Here is an 18,046-nt window from a genome sequence, read left to right on the forward strand (position 1 = left end):
AATACAACAGAAAAATTAATCAGTAGAATAGCAACAACAAATAAATTAGTTAACGTCTTAGACCAAACGAATGGATTAACCCAACTTATTTTTAATTGAAAGTCACCTCCTTATGGATGACTCAATTATTTATTTAATAATTTTAACAAAGCGTTTGAATTTGGATAATTCTATTCTTTAGGCTTATTTGAAATTGAATTACAAGTAATTCTTTTGATAAGCACTAATTAATACATTATTTTTATAATATAATTGGAAAATAACTAAATATACTACACAAGTTAAAATTAAATATACATATATAAAACTTAATTTCTTTGTGAGAAAGCTTAGAAATTAAGCGAAGAGTTGGAAATATTGGGAAAAGATGACCAGGTACAATGTAACTATGACTACTCAATATAGGCATGGTACATGCGTCGTTGAGATTCAGGTCAACCTAAATACTTTCCAACTAGTATTAATGACACAAAAATAATAAAAAAAAGCAGCATTTTACTCGTGCTTCCCCTTTGCCCCAAATCAACAATGGCATCTGATGGGTTTAGGCCGTTGGACGAGAAGTCACTAGTGGAGTACATAAAATCGACTCCTTCTTTGGTTTCAATTTTGGGGAAACAGTTCGATAAACTTGAAATCAAGGAAGTTGGTGATGGAAATCTCAACTTTGTCTATATTGTTGTTGCCCCATCTGGTTCGATTGTCATCAAACAGGTGCCCTTCATCCTTTTCTGATAGGATAATCATTCTTCATCTTTTAGTCTACTACGCTGGGCTATGGAGTTTTCAAGTTATTCAATTTTCCCCCCAAATTAACTTAGGGATTCCCCTATTGAATGGCAACTAAACACTTTTCCTATTATGTTGTTGATGTTTCTAAATGGGGATTGTGTATGCAGGCTCTTCCTTATATTCGATGCATAGGAGAGTCATGGCCAATGGCAAAAGAACGTGCTTACTTTGAAGCCACTGCACTAAAAGAGCATGCTCGTCTGTCTCCTGAGCATGTACCTGAAGTTTACCATTTTGACAGGACTATGTGTTTGATTGGTATGCGCTACCTTGAACCTCCTCATATTATATTGAGGAAGGGATTGATTGCTGGGGTTGAGTATCCATTGCTTGCACAACACATTTCAGACTATATGGCAAAGACTCTTTTTTTCACCTCCCTGCTTTATCTTACGACAACGGATCACAAACGTGCAGGTGAGCCATAATAATCTCAATGGCACCTGTGTTTATGCATTAAGCTTTATGAAGTTGTTCACAAAAGTTTCAGTTTAGATGGATAGATGTCAGTTGTGTGAATTTACATGATTGGTTGTTCTATAATCATACTTCTTACAATGGTTGAGCTATATTAGTGAAGGTAAGCGACATTACTGAAAGTTATCTAAACTTCTGGTAAAAATGGTAGATATTGGTTGTGAAGCATGTGCTTTGGTTTCTCCTTGTTTAGTAAAAGTTGTATTAGCTGTGGACTCTTCACTTTTTCGATGCCGCACCCGTGTCGGATTCTTCAAAAATAAGCTACTTTTGGAGAATCCAACATGCACCTATCATTTTTGGAGAGTCTGAGCAACATAGCTTATGAGAAATCAGAGTTTGACCAGGAGAGCTTTTACACTTCAATCAACTAAGTTCATCTGGTGAAGAACAGTTTATCTATTTCTGATTTAAACGTTCGGTGATGAGCTCTGTGTCAGCTAGCTTTTTGTCACTGTCATTTATAGCCATGATAATAGTCATTGCCAATTCAAAATCTGGATCTCTTAGCTCATTAATACATCTTAACTTGCTCATCTCATCCTCCATGTTAAGGAAAGGGAAACATCGGTGTGGCATTGCTGCACTTGTCATCAATAATAACTTGCATTTGTGGTGCATTCCGATTGATACTTTGTCATTGTTGCTGTCCCTGTCTTTTAGTGAGGCAGTACTTTTATTGAGGATGAATATAGTTAGTCAAATGATCAGAAACCACTTCATGATCAAATCTGAAAGTTGGTCGAGCTATCTATTTGCTTATATATTTTTTTTGACAACGATGGTGTCCGGCCTGCTTGGATGCACCTCAACTATTGCACTAGGTACCTGCTAAGTTGGTTTAGCTATCTTGCAGAATTGGTTCAAGTCCTTGCAAGTGTTTACAGTTCTACATGTTCAAGTGTATGGTCTTTTGTACTGTTACTCTTGAGCTTCAGAGATTTGTAATGGCGGACAAGAAAAAGGAGAACAAAATGGAAAATGCGAATTTTTGGCCAAAATATCTGAGATTCTGATTCAGTGACTTTTGGATTAGAATTACAAGTATCTATACAAGTTCAGCTAACCACCCAATTGTCACTAACATCGATACTAATGTATGGAATTCAGTTAGTAAGTGCCAGGTCCAAAGTGTTATTCCTAAAACTTTTCCCTCTCATTCATTTTAAAACAGCCACATGCCCTTTTCATTTCAAATGCAGTACAACACCTCACCTACACTCACTCATAGCATTTACACATATCTTCAGCCTTATAAGGGTGTATGTATATGATGAGTGGCATCTGTTGGCACATTCCAGAGCCAATTCATTATTATCCATTAGAACTATTTACTTTTGGTTTTTGATGGCCACTGGCGAGCTATATCATGGCCATGACTGTTATTTCTATTTGATTTTGACTTCTATTCATTTTTGCAGTTGCTGAGTTTTGTGGAAACGTCGAGTTGTGTAGGCTCACTGAGCAGGTTGTCTTCTCGGACCCCTACAAAGTGTCCGAATATAATCGCTGTACATCTCCTTATCTTGATGCCGATGCAGAGGCAGTTCGCAACGATAATGGTTTGAAGATTGAAGTTGCTGAGCTTAAATCCAAGTACGTTTGTGATTTTTTGAAGATGTTGCTTTAGTGCATCTAACTGATTTGCTTGACTTTTTTCTGTTTTTGTTTTCTTTAGCTGGAAAATCACAACAATCTTTATTTAATACTTTACAGGTTTTGTGAGAGAGCCCAAGCTCTTATACATGGCGATCTCCATACTGGTTCTTTGATGGTCACTCATGATTCAACCCAAGTAATTGACCCAGAATTTTCTTTCTATGGGCCAATGGGTTTTGATATTGGAGCATTTATTGGAAATCTAATTCTGGCGTACTTTTCCCAAGATGGACATGCAGAACAGGCCAATGACCGTAAGGTATATCTGTTTTAACATTTGCCTTTTTGTTCTCTGTTTTTACTACTGCAATCTCCTTGATTCATAGAAAAGGTCTTTGTATGCCAGAAACCAGTTTTTTTTTTTTTTTAAAAAAGATACATGTCCTAATGTCATCACGAGAAATTGAGGCTCGTCTTTAGGCTACTCTTCCAAAGATATGATTGTAAATTTAAATATTCATCTAGAGATTTCAATGAGTTCATAAATTTCTTTACAAGCTAATAAGTGTTCTGAATATATAATATTTTCAAGTGTGGTTTCTTGACTTTTAAATTCTTTAAACATGTTCAAATTAACTTCCTGTGAGATGAAAGATCCTTATATAACCTTCGTATGCTGATGAATTCTCCAATGATTGAGTATGAAAAGAAACTCTGTGTTGTGAACAAAAGTTAGCAGGTCACACCCTAGTCTCCCTACAGATAAGGTCTTAAATTAGAGGGATGGACAATAGTGAGAGATCAGACCACCTTTATTTTCCTTTCACGTCTGTTGTCCATTGGTTCTTGCTTAAATTTTAGTGATGCGTTCCTCATCTTATTGGTTTTTGTATTAGATTTTTTTATCCGGTGAGGACATGTTGATGTGATTATGGATTGGTAGATTTGACATTTGTTTCTTTCTTCAATATTTGAGAAGTCAAGAATACACTGACATATAAAGTTTTTGGCACTTGTGAACTTGTTTGTTTTCAGTCATATAAAGTTTGGATTTTGAAGACAATAACAGAGACTTGGAACCTCTTTCACCAAAAGTTTCTTGCACTCTGGGATGAGCACAAGGATGGTCCTGGTGAGGCTTATCTTCCTGAAATATACAATAATACTGAGCTTCGACAACTGGTAAAGCAGAAATATATGAAAGAACTCTTTGAGGACACCCTTGGATTTGGTGCTGCTAAAATGATAAGGTGATTGGTGAATTCTTGTTTCTAATCTTGCTTGTATGCATTTTCTCTCTCTATGCCTTTTTTAGAATAAAAATAATATTAAATTTAACAACCCCTTGCACAGGGAAGAAAGCAAGTAGCTTGATTCCCACGACAATTTTGGTAACTCAGATGGCACAAAGGTTCTCAATGAACAATTATATACGTGTCATGTGTGTGTGTGTGTATATACAGATGTATGTGTGTGTTTATTTATGAAGGTGGACAAGATGCAATGCTTTCTAATGCCAAATAAGTTCTTTTAGGAATAACATACATTCATGTCAAGCAATAAGTCTTGTTCCGCAACTCAAGACCAATGTCCTTCTTAATCCCAAGAAAGTTCTGAAGTCTTGGTGCATGTGATTGAATGTCTTATTTTCTTAATAATACACAGGAGAATAGTTGGGGTGGCTCATGTAGAAGATTTTGAATCAATCAAGGATGTTGCCAAACGAGCTGATTGTGAGCGACAAGCGCTCAGCTGTGCAAAGAAGCTTCTGAAAGAAAGACGAAACATCAAGAGTATTGAGGAAGTTGTTTCCACAATTGAGCAAGTTCAGTTGCAGTAATGTCTTAAGTTAAAATGGATGATCATGTAACGCCTTTTGACGAAGCGTTGATATGTTTGCTTTATGACTAAGCATTCTGGAGTCTATTAAGATATATAAAATGCATATTGATGATAAATAATCCCCTTTTAGGTATACATTATGCATAAAATGGTGAGTTTTCTTTGCTCAATTGTCATTCTATTGGTGGAGGAACATTATCATTTCCAGTTTATTTCAGCACCAACTTCATATATTTTCACATTCTGTTCTATTTAGTCGATCTTGGTAACTCACTCCAGCTAGCATGACTCTGCTTTTATGGTGACATGCTTCTACTTATTTGCTATGGATATCTGAAGGCATGGAAATAATCCTATAATCTTTTGAAGCCATGGAGAAGTACCAGGCAACATTATTTTGTGGACATTTAACTAAACATATAAAAGAGGAAACGATAGTTGGATAAATTATATAGTAGCTTCATAATTAAGTCATATGAGTGAGATAACTTGTAGTTAATCCCTTGTGCTTATTATTATTCAACAAGGCCATGACACATGTAGCCTTGAATTTGTACAAAGGCATTTAGATAATATTTTTCATATTTGGTCTAATAAAACAAGTTCATTCATTGTGGGGAATTTAGCTTTGTAATCCCTCCAAAGTTGATCAACTGTCTTTCCCATCAAGTCAACAAAGTACTGATTACTATATCCAGTTCTCATCTTCTTGTTAAGCTGTGCTACGAACCCACTTTTCAAGCTGTTACAATAATCAAGAAATCGAGCTGTCACATCGTATCCCTGGTCCCATCGATCACCCTGCCCTGGTTTCACCCAGTGGCTAGGTGCATAACCAGCTTTGAGCCTCACATAATCAGCAATCCCTTCAATTAATCCACCTGGAGCCCGTCCATTCCCGTTCCACTGCCAAATGTGAGTATTCTCGTGGTATAGTACTCCAGTAATCTCTCTTTTGACGTTACCAGAGTAACTCTGAATGTACCTACAAAACATGAATTTATGTGGCACAGTTGAAATTTCATCACATGCATCAGTTCTTATTTATTGAATCAATTTTTAAGCATACCTGGCGCTAACATGAATCTCGTTGCCGCTAGTATAAGCTACTCCACCCATGTCATCGACGTACATATTAATTTTTTGCACGTTTTTGCGGTCAGCAGGAGAGTTCTGCTGGAAAGTGTTCCATATGAAGGAAGTGGCAGCTGCCAATGTTTGCTTGCTATATTGTGCACCAATATCTCGGTTGAAACGGGCACCACCAGGGGTGTTCGCGGCCCTGTTGGTGACCGTGTAATCAACTGCATTGATTTTTTGGGTGAATATTGCAAGAATAATTATCAGAGAAGCAAGAAAGGAAATCATGTTAGCCATATTTTTGCTCAAAGTTAACAAAAACAATCACTTATATAAGTTTTTCTATAAACATAAAATATTTATACCGGGACTAAGTCAGTTGAGTATTCACAATTTTTTTTTCTTTTAAAAGGAGAAGACAGAGTCAGTTGAGTGTGATATGAGGTTTTCCATTCCTTATTCCCATTTATATATTACAGTTTCTTTCCTGTTTTAGCAATTTTTTTTATTTATCGATGAGATATTTATTTATTTAAGAATTAAGATAGACAGAAGTTCTTAATAGATATACTATGAAAAAGAAGAAAAGTGGGGAAAATATAATTTTTAAATTTTAATAAATTATTCTTCGTCGGGTCCTTTACAAATATGTTTTTGAATTTTTGGTATACTCAATAAAGAAATTATATAATAATAATCATCATACGGATTATTACTAAATTATCTTATATCTTTCTTCAAGAAATAGTAGTATAAATCATTTATTGAACAAAATTAAAATGAACTAATAAATATCTTTTTTATTTCCCAAAATTGACATTTGGTTTAGATCAATTTTTGCTTGGCTAAAGGTGTAAATATGAAAATATATAAAAGGCTTGCTTCAGGTGCTGGTGAACATACGTACCGAATTTGACCATGGAACCAATGAAATTTCTGTTTTTTTTTTTTAAATAAAAAAGAATAAATAAAAAAAATTGTCGTTAAAAGCCGCCGAGTAAGAGAAATGGAAAATTCAAACTGCTTTTTAAATAATATATTATACAGCGTGATACTACAGTTATTCAAATGTGTTATTAGTACTAGAAAGGGGAAGTAAAAATTAAAGGAATTACATCTTATCCCAATTAATTTTTTATTTTACAAAAAATCTCTTAAAAAGGTAGGCGAATGATACATAGCTAACATTTCAATACATTATTTCTGATACAAGGTAAACAGATTATTGTTACGCTAAAAAAGGAAAAAAAAACGTAATAATTAATTCTATTAATTTAATTAGCTTGATTTACACCTAACTGATCCTAAACAATCCATATCCAAATAGGTAGCCGATTCAGAGATTACAAATTTCAAATTTCAAAATTACATCTTCTCTATTGAAGAACAATTTTTGAAAATTCATCGATTTCGAAAAAGTGAGAAATTCGAATAAAACTCAAAAATTTTGCTGATACATCATGAATATATCAATTCTACTGAGGCATTCAGAAATTTGGGTGAGCAAAGTTAATTATGAAGGTTACAAAAGTGATGAAATCGTTGTTGGACAATCAATTTCGATTTTGAATCTCAAAGCAACAATTTCAGCTGAGTTAGATATCGATGTATCAAGGAAAAACATTGAAATTCGTTACATCGTAGAAGGTAACTCGTCTCCGATGAAAATTAAGAACGACATGGGTGTTAAATTATATTTAGAAGTGAAACAAAATGAGCCAGGATTTGCAATGTATCAATTATGCATTGACACAAGTGAGAAGATTGGCGGTGATGTACATAATGTTGATGGAACATGCGGAGAAATTATGTGTGTAGAAGGCACTACACAGGATACAGAAGCTCTTGCCATGGTTGAATCAAGAATTTTTCCAGAGACACGGTCGAAGCACGCCCGTCCAGTGTGCTTCTTTCACGACATGCTATAGTCTTGGGTGTCTTCTAGTGGTCTTCTAGCCTTAGGTGATTCATATTATATTCCAGAATTGGAAGTTACAAATTACATAATTGATTAAAAAAGTATAGAGGTGAAAACACGTCAGTTATATAAGGATAAAACAACACTCGTTGATGTGATGACGAAATATAAGATACAGAGCAACTTCAATTGCAAAGTAAAGAGATCTGATAGACAAAGGTATGGGAGTACTTGATATGTTTTGTGAAGAACTGTGTTTGATTTTTTTAGATCTATAAATGGTGATACATTTATTTTATTTTATTGTATGATACATTATTTTTTTTAGAAAGTCTTTGATGGTGATGTTGATTTTTATTTAGTTTGTTGATTATGATATGTGGTAGATTAATAATGATACATTATTTGTTGATACATTAAGTTAAAACTGTTGATACATTAAGATAATATTGTTGAACCATTATAAAATTTAGTTGCAACAATCATATAGACGATACATTCCAAAATTTTGTGATACGTGGATAATTATTATTTTTTTGAATCTGATACAAATTATTTGTGTTGGTCGTTAATATTGTTGATACATTGAGTTAATACTGTTGATATGTTAGGATAACATTGTTGAAACATTAAATAATTTAATAGCAACAACCGTGTAGCCGAAACATTCGAAAATTTTGTGATACGTGGATAAATATATATTTTTTGAATCTAATACATAAAACTACACTAAATAAATTGTGTTGATTTCTGAAAACTGTTGATACATTAATGTATATCATTCTTTGATTACTTTGAAAATTAATGTTTTATATATTATAAAATATAACCGTTATATGTATTAATATGATGAAAAAAATTGTACAACTATGTGTTGGTATGCTTTTCGAATGAATGTGGCTGCGTTATGAAAGCTTGAAAAAATCTGATCTTTTCAAAGTTAGATACTTTAACAGTGAACATACATGTCCAATAAGGGATATGGTACTAACCAAAGTCCAAGAAACAGTCGGGTTTGTATGTGGTGTGACTGCTCCAACATTGGTCAACCATAAACGTATTCATACTCCAAAAGATATAATTGCTGATATTAGAGAATTCTATGGTGTTCAAATATCTTACCAGCAGGCATGGCGTGCTAAAAAACGTGCACTAAAAATGATAAAGGGGTAAACTCTATGATAGATATAGGCAGATGTTGAGATACATATACATGATAAATATTGTGTATCTATATTCTTATATAAGGATGCAGAAGAATGAGGAAGATGAACTTATGTATCTGTTCGTCGCCTTAAGACCATTGATGAGGGGGTTCGATTACTGCAAATCAATAGTTGTTGTCGATGGTGCACATCTTGGCGGAGCTTACAAAGGGACATTTGTATCAGCAAACACACTTGATGGGGCAGGTATGTATTTTTTTTAGTTGTGAGCTGTTTGTAGATGTTATGTATCAACTGAAATAATGTGTGTTGTTCTGTAATAAGGTTGCATATTGCCATTGGCATATAATGTTGTGGACACTGAAAATGACTGTTCGTGGGCATGGTTATTCAAACAATTCAAAAATACATTTGGCGAGCGTGAAAATATGTGTGTTGTATTAGATAAAAATGAGAGTATTATGATATCAAAATTCAAGATACCTCCGTTAACCTGTCTAATATGCAACACCTTTGAATTGCCTTGTTCCAACTCTAACAACAACAAACATTTAGTGATTTGATCCTGAAAATTACATTTAGGGATGTCTAAATATGGTCCAAAGATTGTAGCTCTGAACATTTCAATAACATCATCCCCTATAGACTTCTGAAACTCCTCCAAGAAATTTGTGTTAAAAGGGGCACCAAACCTTAAGACATGTGTTGCTACCTTTTTTAAAACATATTTCATTGACTGCAAAATGAAAAGAAAAAATCATACTATTTATAATGATGTTTTATGATACATAAATAAAAATATCAGTTCACACTAAACAACAATTAACTAACACTAACAGTTACACTTTACTACCACTAAGAGTAAATGATTCATAATAAAAACAATTCGATACATAAAAAAAATACATGCTACCAATCTTCAATTGTCTCATACATCAATGTTAGTTGAACTTATTGTATAACTTGATACATTATACAAAAGGATGACCTGTCTGATACATTAACGACTTTTTTGTTAAATTTGACCAACATTTTTTTCATATTGAGATTTTACATGTATTATCTTCTTCGATACACAGGGTTTTATATGTGTCGACCGAATCTAAAATCAGTATGTATCAAATTAAGATGAGATTTTTGTATGTATCATTTTTTGCCCCAATAAACAATATAGCATAACACATGTAGTTAATGTATCAGTTAATTTCAATCTAACATAACAAACGCAATACAAATCACAAACAAGTTTAATAAAGATTAAAAACACGCACTCAAGGCAATGAAGGTCGGGAAATAGCAGGTGTTGCTTTTCTTCCCTTTTTTTGAGGTTTTTTGCAACCTTTGGTTTAGACGATTCAGGCACCTCTTTGTTCGACTGATTCCTCAAATTTAATGGGTCATGCAAACTTTTTGATCTATTTTATGCCCAGTTTTCATCATCTAAATCGTATATTGTTCGATTAGTATTAGAAGAATTTGATATAGGATATGGATCCATATGTATCAAGAAGAAAAAATTGAAAAAAAATAAAAATGAAAGGAAGAAGATGAAAATTGATATGACAAACTTTTGAAGGGAGAGAGGATGGAGAAGAAGAAGTTCGGAACTGGTTGAACTGAGAGAGAAATTTTAAAAATCAATTTGGGATATTGATTTGTAGCTGATAAGATATTGGAGTGAATTTAGGGAGAAAAAAAAGGAGTGAAATAGGAGGTGGTGAACGTGGGTTGTAGAAGTGATTTATGTATCTGTCAGTTTTGATATTTAAGAGAAAGAAGAGATTTAAGTAATATTTTAAAAAAGTAGAAAAAAATAGACAGTAAAAAACTTAAAGTTGTCTATTTAGGTTATTTTTCCAAAAATGTAATACTAATAATTTTACTATGTATTTATTAATTATAAAAACTTATCTAAATATTGATAAATAAATATTATTTAATAATAAAGACAAAATAAGTATAAAATGTTAAATTATTTTTCGATTTATTTCAAGTCGAATAGTAAAAATAAACATCTATTTTGATATTGTACACTAGTAAAAATAAACGGAAGGAGTACTTATTAAAGAAATATTTAAGCAAGTTTAAGAAAGTACAAGTCCTGATCGATTGACATTAGGTCTAAATCCTATATAAAATTGATACATTTTTTTTTAACCCAAAACTATTTTGTATATTTTAATAGATACTACGTTTGTGCGGGCAAAAAAAAAAAGTCCACTAATTATAGCAATTTATGATTGACGTGTACAATAGTAATTGCGAATAGAACTCCTAAAATATACGACAATCAAATTTGAGAAGCAAGATAAATCAATTTCTATTTGAGAATGTAATTAATTGATAGGGAATATAGACCATAGACAATCAAATTTAAGGTATGAAGGGTTTGAAGGATGTAATCACCTATATTTTTATTTACTTAATTATTATGTTTAGATTTGATTTTTTTCATATGTCAAATACGTGAATTTGTTGTGAGATTCGATCTCAGAATCTTTATCTGCTCTGATATCAAATTAAATTAAAGTGTGACTACCTCATCAAAAAATTTAAATGATAAAGAAATATCATGCTTTTATTTTTGGGAAAAGGGTCAAAAATACCCCTCAACTTTGTTTTATTAGTTGACTATACCCTTACCGTTAAAAAGAAGTTAGTTTTACCCCTGCCGTTACTAATCTCATCATTTATACCCTTCAATTGGATGGAAAACCCTAAATTAACTTAATGTAACCCAATTTCAATTGAAATTACCCAATTTTATATTTTAACCCTAACCCAAACCCGACCCACAATACTAAATAGTAACAAATAACAACAAACCCATCTCTTCTCTTTCTCTCTCACATCTGATAAAAAACTTAGTCATGTAGGATAAGAATATATTCTTTCAAGTCTGATGCTTTATATCCCGAATATCGTTGAAGAGTTGCACTCCATAAATGTGCATTTGGTTGTAGTGTAAACCTTGAAAGGAATAGAACAGAAGCAGCCACCAAAGAATGTAAAAATTTCAGTTGTAATCTATTGCCCACCACCACTTCCTTCGTATATGTATGGCCCGTAATGTAACAAAAATCTTCAACATATGATGGACTAATTCCTCGTACTTCCTGTAAATCACCATATCAAAATACTCTCGTTAGCAAAATCAAATACATAACCGAGTTTTTCATGGGGGAATTCAATTCAATTCAATGTCAGGCGATAATACATACGCAAACAATGAGCATCAAGGAAACGCCTAAAAGCTGAAGTTTTTGCCGATATGGGTTGAGTAAGATGAGCTAAACGGTGTTTGAGGAGGCAGTAATTATTATGGGTTTGAGCAACGATTGCGAAGAAACACCATGAATGGGGTCCAGTTATCTTCAATGGTGTTTCAATGGAGGAAGAACATTAGAAGATGGGTTTGGGGTTTAATTTGATTTTAGTGGGTCGGGTTCGGGTTAAAAGAGAAAATCGGATCATTCAATCTAAGTTGGGTATTTTTAGCTGATTTGGGTTTTCCATCCAATTGAGGGGTATAAATGATGAGATTAGTAATGGCAGGGGTAAAAATAACTTCTTTTTAACGGTAAGGATATAATCAACTAATAAAATAAAGTTGAAGGGTATTTTTGACCCTTTTCCTTTTTTTTTTNATCTCTAGGCAGGGCCAGCTCTTGTCTTTGTAAATTAAGGCTTATGTCTTAGGGTCCCAAATTTTAATCAAAAATAAATTATGTGTTAAAATTTTTATAGAAAAAAATTAATTATTTATGATATAAAGTATATTCTTTAAAAAAAAAAAAATTAATATTGAGTTGATAAAATTTTACCTAAAATCAATAACCGAAAAACAACATTAAATACTAATAATTTTCATCTAAATAATGTAAGAAAAATACATTTTGAATAAATACGTATACGAAATTTGTTTATATTTTAGGCCTCAAATTGAAATTTCTCTTTAGACCTCTAATTATGTTAAGCCGTCCTGTCTCTAGGTAATCTAAATTGATCACCTTATTTTGTTCATTAAAATTTATATGATCATGTAATGCATAAAAGGCTTAAGCAGAGTTATACTTTGCCTTGTAATCAACAAAAAGCTGGTCACGTGTCTTGCCAAGCAATTCAACAAAAAAAATTGTTACTATAACCAATCCTCATCTTCTTATTCAATTCTGCTACAAATCCATTTCTCAAACCATTACAATAATCCAGAAAACGTGCTGTGACCGAATAACCTCATCCCATCGCATACCTTGACCGTTCTTCGCCCAGTTACTAACCACATAACCAGCCTTTAGTCTCACATAATCTGAAATCCCTTCTATTAATCCCCCTGGAAGCACTCACAAATTTTGATTTCGAATCAGTGAATTCTGTTTATTTATAATACGGTAAGTAATATACAATATACATACATATAGTCCTAAATTTGACATGTCTATATAATATACATACATATAGTCCTAGCTAGACACAACGAGTTCACAAAACCCGTTGTGTCTAGACTCTAGTCTGGATCCGCCACTAACCTGGAATCGAGGAATTGCCAAACATGAGTTGACTCATGAAATATGATTCCAGTGGCTCAGTTTTAATGTTTCCGGAATAAGACTGAATGTAACTTGTGCCTAAATGAATTTCATTGCCAACTGTATAAGCAATATATCCATTAGTAGTATTCTAAACAAAAGCATTGAGAGCTGTGTATTGTTTCTTGTCAGCATCAACTGTTTGTTGAAAAATTGCCCAAATGAAATTTGTGGAATTGGCCAGTGTCTGTTTGGTGTAATTTATGCCAACTGCGTTTGTGAATCGAATGCCTCCAGCTGAATTTGGATCCCTATTTGTTACTGTGTACGTTACAGTAACTGCTTGGCCTCCTTTTTGAAATGCTACGAAAAATAATCAAGAAATTACTATGAATAAAAACTTAGCCATTTATGTGTGTATATATATCGATGTTGTTGGTTTGGTGCTCGTCTAAATTCGATCATTGGACTATGTATTTATAGCACTACTACTACTAAATAAAGAACTGTCAAGTTGATCTTTGGACAAAATAATCACAAAACATTCAAAATCATACGATCAATTAATGTTAACAAGAAAATTAGTATTACAGACGAGTTCAACTAAATCTGGATTCGCACTAAAAAGTCTCACTGGGATAAAACGCACCCTAACAAAGATGAACGTGAAACGTGATGAAAGATTAGTTACGCACCCTAACAAAGACGAACGTGAAACCTGATGAAAAATTAGTTACGCACCCTAACAAAGACAAATGTGAAACCTATTATTAAAAATGAAAGATGAGTTACCACGATGCCACAATTGGTTGGTGACAAATCTAATCTTTTGTTTTGTCTTTGTGAGCCTAACATAATTAATTTGATTAGGAGAGGACGACAAGTGGAGCAATAATGGGGGAAAGCGTGAAGATTTGATGGTCCAATGTACTAGTTGTGTTTGGCCGGTTACGTTAAGAAAAAGATTTCTAATGCATTAAATCGATTCTACTAATTTTTCTTAAATAGAGTAATTGAAACAACAAATAGACTCGTAACTCAAAAATATAATGACTTGAGAAAATCCTGTAAATCTAATAATTAAAATTATGGTTATTACAGGTATCTATTCCACAATTTAATGGTGGGCTATTCTTAGGTGATTGGTTTGGTACCTCAAAGTTACTTGACCTCATGTTTTGGTCCTTAATAACACAAAGTAGTAGGGCTAACTTTACAAGTGGATTAATGGTCCAATTTCAAATCAGACAAAAATATAATTAAGAAATAGCCATCTTTTAAAGCTGAAATAAGTTTAGATAAAAAAATTGTTCGAAGTTTGACAAGTGAAAATAGTTTAAACTCCAAACTCTTGCCACAAGAAGCTTTTTTCCCATTAATCATTCACTTTTCTTGCATGGACCAACTAATTCCGACCCGTGAAAAGCTTAAATGTTTCGTTAGGCCCAAGTCCAAGTAACATATATCTGAGGCCCAAACCCCGAGCTTGCTTCTAAAGGAAATATATGACCATCTTTGACAACCTTTTTTAGTTATCATATTTTATTTTATTTTGTCTATGATATTAAAGATATGTATTTTTATTTTTACTTGTCACTTTTAACATATCAAGAGTTATTTTACTCTCAACATTAATTGTTTATTCCCCTAGCCATTTTTTAAGATTTAAGACTATATTTCAATTAATACGAATATTATAGTAAAATATTCATGTCAATCATTAGTTCTTTCAGAAATATGCAAAATCCAAATTGAATAAGTAAAAAGGGCCATAAGTTTGCTGCACTGATACTGTAAGTGACATTGCCTTCTTTTATGCCCAACTAAGTTTTTCTGGACACTTTAACATATATATAGTATTTTTTTTATAAGTTGCTTTAGCATATTTTTAGTAAGATAAAAAAGTTAAATTAATATTAAAAAGAAAAATCATCCAGCAACACACCGCAGCCCGCACTTATCGGTAGACGCGTCTACTTGTAGCGCGAGATGTTCTGTACATCGGACATTATTAAAATTCTTTTAATGCTAAGTTAAGTTACAACAACAACAAATATAGCTCTCGTACATCAAACCTGATGTATAGTAATCTAAAAAATAAAGTAATTTCATCGAAACTCAATATGACAATCTCTCTTTTTTCCACTAGGATAACAAAATTATGACATAAAAGAAGATTAAAAAGAATGAAACAAACTTGAAGCTTGCTAGCTAACTAGTGACCTTTACCCCTATGACTTGGCCCAGAATATGCTTTTTGTTTAACTAAACTCTCTACCACTGAAGTAATCAAAGAGTGTTCCTCCTTAAGGTTTCTTAACCCCTCCACTTTGATGCAACTTGAAAGCCACACAAAAAGGAGTATCATTGCAAAGGCATTTAGAAAAGACTTGAAAGTACTCTTATTCATTTTGCGGTCGTTGTATTTTTTTTGGTAGACGAACACTTGCAAAAGAGCGATCGACCCGAAAATGCTAAAATTCTAATTCTTGTTGTTTGATTTGTGTTTCAGAAAGAAGGATTTGTCAATATATAAAGGTGACAAAAAGTAGCATGGGGGTTGGTGTAACAAAGGTATGTTTCTTGGACTTTGGATGTCCTTGTACTTTGACTAATATTTAAGAAGAATTGAACGTCTCTTTTTCAAAGATTGGAATAATTTTTGGTTTGAAAACGTTAAATCATACAGGTATATAAATGTGGCGCATGTTATGAAAGAATTTTAGAAAAGTCAAACAAAGGAACATTCAGTATAATTATATTCCTCCATCAGCTCCAAAGGAATGACGGAAATTCGATCCGTATACGTACCATAGTCAAAACTCAAATATTAAACTCTTTTGTCGATGTCTCATTTTTTTTTTAAAAAAGAAAGGAATATTTCAAAATTGTAAATATAAAACAATGATAAGCAAAAAGTTAAGCACTTACGCTACTGTTTTAATGGTGATCACGGATATATAGTTTATACAGTAACTTTTTATGTGAGCACTAATTAGTCTAAAGGATTTTTTTTTTTATCTTTTATAGATGCGTCTATCCATTTTCTATCGATCACGTAAAGAATAACACGCAAATTTCCGAAATATAATAAAGTCAACCATTAAGTTATGTCACAGTTATAATTATTTTTGCCACCGCAACAAACCAAATAAACGCTACTTTGTTCTTTTCCTTGACGCACCCACCTGGGAGCTACGGTACAAAATTATTTAAAAGGTTTTACATGATCTCCGTTTATAGATAGATTAGTCATTTTGTAACACATCGCCGCTCTTTTTATTTATTCTTTTCGCTTTTTCGAGTGAGTCTTTCACATTGCGATCAAATAAGAAGAGTCTACCAAGACTTTCCCCCACAAACACATTGGTCGAAAACATGCCTCCCTTCCTCCAACCCACAGACAAATTGGTGTTCTCACAAATGTACACGTTCCCCTACAAAATTGTATGAGCTGGTTTGATACGAAAATTTTGACCAAAGATTAGTTGCCTCAGTTATCTACCTTTCGCCCAAGTGTCGAATATAAATTGGACTAAAAAATAGATATACCGACTACATTGCAAATGTTAATTTTTTAGTATAAAGTCTATTATCCTTTTACCAACACAAACTATCAAAATGTGTATATATCCATTTACTACCATCAGATTTACCAAGTTATTAATTACTGTTGTTTTTTTCAGTTTGACAGCACGAATATTAACTCTTTAGTCTTCACACGTTCTTTCCACGGATTTTTAAACCACCATGAAACACATGATAGTTAATGAAATGTGAACATTACAACAGGATTCCTTCGACGGCATGTTAGGACACAATCTAAAATTCAATCAAGACGACTACCAAATCCATGGGACTAAGATATGTAAGCATTTAATAAGAAGGGAAAATTATGCAGAATAACAAACATTTACCTTACATTAAGTACTATAGCTACAGTTTAAGAAAATTGTAAATCGCAACTACAATTTCCCCAATTCTTGCTATTCACTTAATTTGTATAAATACGAAATTTACATAATTCAATTTCTGATTGTATAAATACAAAATATTGGATATGTTAACCCCCGCTATTTATATACAATTTATGAAAAATACATAATAAATTACCATGTTTGGCAAGTAAAATATACAAACGAGACTCTAAAAAAATCCTTAAATGTATAAATACAAAATTTGTATATACTTACCCCTATTTGTATATTCACAAACGAAATATACAAACTGCAGCCTCCATAGCAAACAGAACTATATCTATGTAATGAAATCAAAAAAATTGAAAAGCAACCGTACGGTTTCAATGGGTCAACAGTCCCAACATATGCTGCGCGCTGTTCGAAAAATGCAATGGCAAAACGTGAAGACTAATATGAGAGCACGAGCAGGTATTCTTTAATTTTCATGGTCAAGCCAGGTGATGGATTACCCTTGCATATAAGCTTAATTTATGAACGTGACAGGCCACCGTTTTTCATGAAAACAAAATAGCTACCCAAAATTCAGAAAATTATCTACCTGACTCGGCACAAAACAAGCAGTGTTCAGTATAAAAGATATATTCCGAAAAACGACATACCTTCTGAAAATTTCTCGAACAGTAAAGATGGATAATAACGTTTAGGTGTTGACTGTAGCAGTGA

At 32.8% G+C, this 18,046-nt stretch overlaps 2 protein-coding genes and 1 pseudogene across 2 annotated transcripts; 1 reads left to right on the forward strand and 2 right to left on the reverse strand.

Annotated features, from left to right (window-relative positions):
- The first annotated feature begins 366 nt into the window (after positions 1–366).
- On the forward strand, positions 367–4,963 carry LOC125861437 (methylthioribose kinase). Its single transcript, XM_049541336.1, has 6 exons — positions 367–714; positions 900–1,209; positions 2,691–2,865; positions 2,986–3,187; positions 3,904–4,118; positions 4,534–4,963. The coding sequence occupies exons 1-6, from the start codon at positions 529–531 to the stop codon at positions 4,706–4,708; spliced, it is 1,263 nt and encodes a 420-aa protein (XP_049397293.1). The 5' UTR covers positions 367–528; the 3' UTR covers positions 4,709–4,963.
- Positions 4,964–5,090: 127 nt separating this feature from the next.
- Positions 5,091–6,091, reverse strand: LOC125861520 (uncharacterized). The gene is made up of 2 exons (XM_049541396.1): positions 5,780–6,091; positions 5,091–5,695 (listed from the first exon to the last, which is right to left on the reverse strand). Exons 1-2 carry the CDS (start codon positions 6,085–6,087, stop codon positions 5,290–5,292), a joined length of 714 nt encoding a protein of 237 aa, XP_049397353.1. The 5' UTR covers positions 6,088–6,091; the 3' UTR covers positions 5,091–5,289.
- A 6,841-nt stretch (positions 6,092–12,932) lies between these two features.
- LOC125851702 (uncharacterized) lies at positions 12,933–13,812 on the reverse strand (annotated as a pseudogene).
- Positions 13,813–18,046: the final 4,234 nt, after the last annotated feature.

The sequence above is a fragment of the Solanum stenotomum genome, chromosome 1 (genome assembly GCF_019186545.1).
Source record: "Solanum stenotomum isolate F172 chromosome 1, ASM1918654v1, whole genome shotgun sequence".
Lineage (NCBI taxonomy): Eukaryota > Viridiplantae > Streptophyta > Magnoliopsida > Solanales > Solanaceae > Solanum > Solanum stenotomum.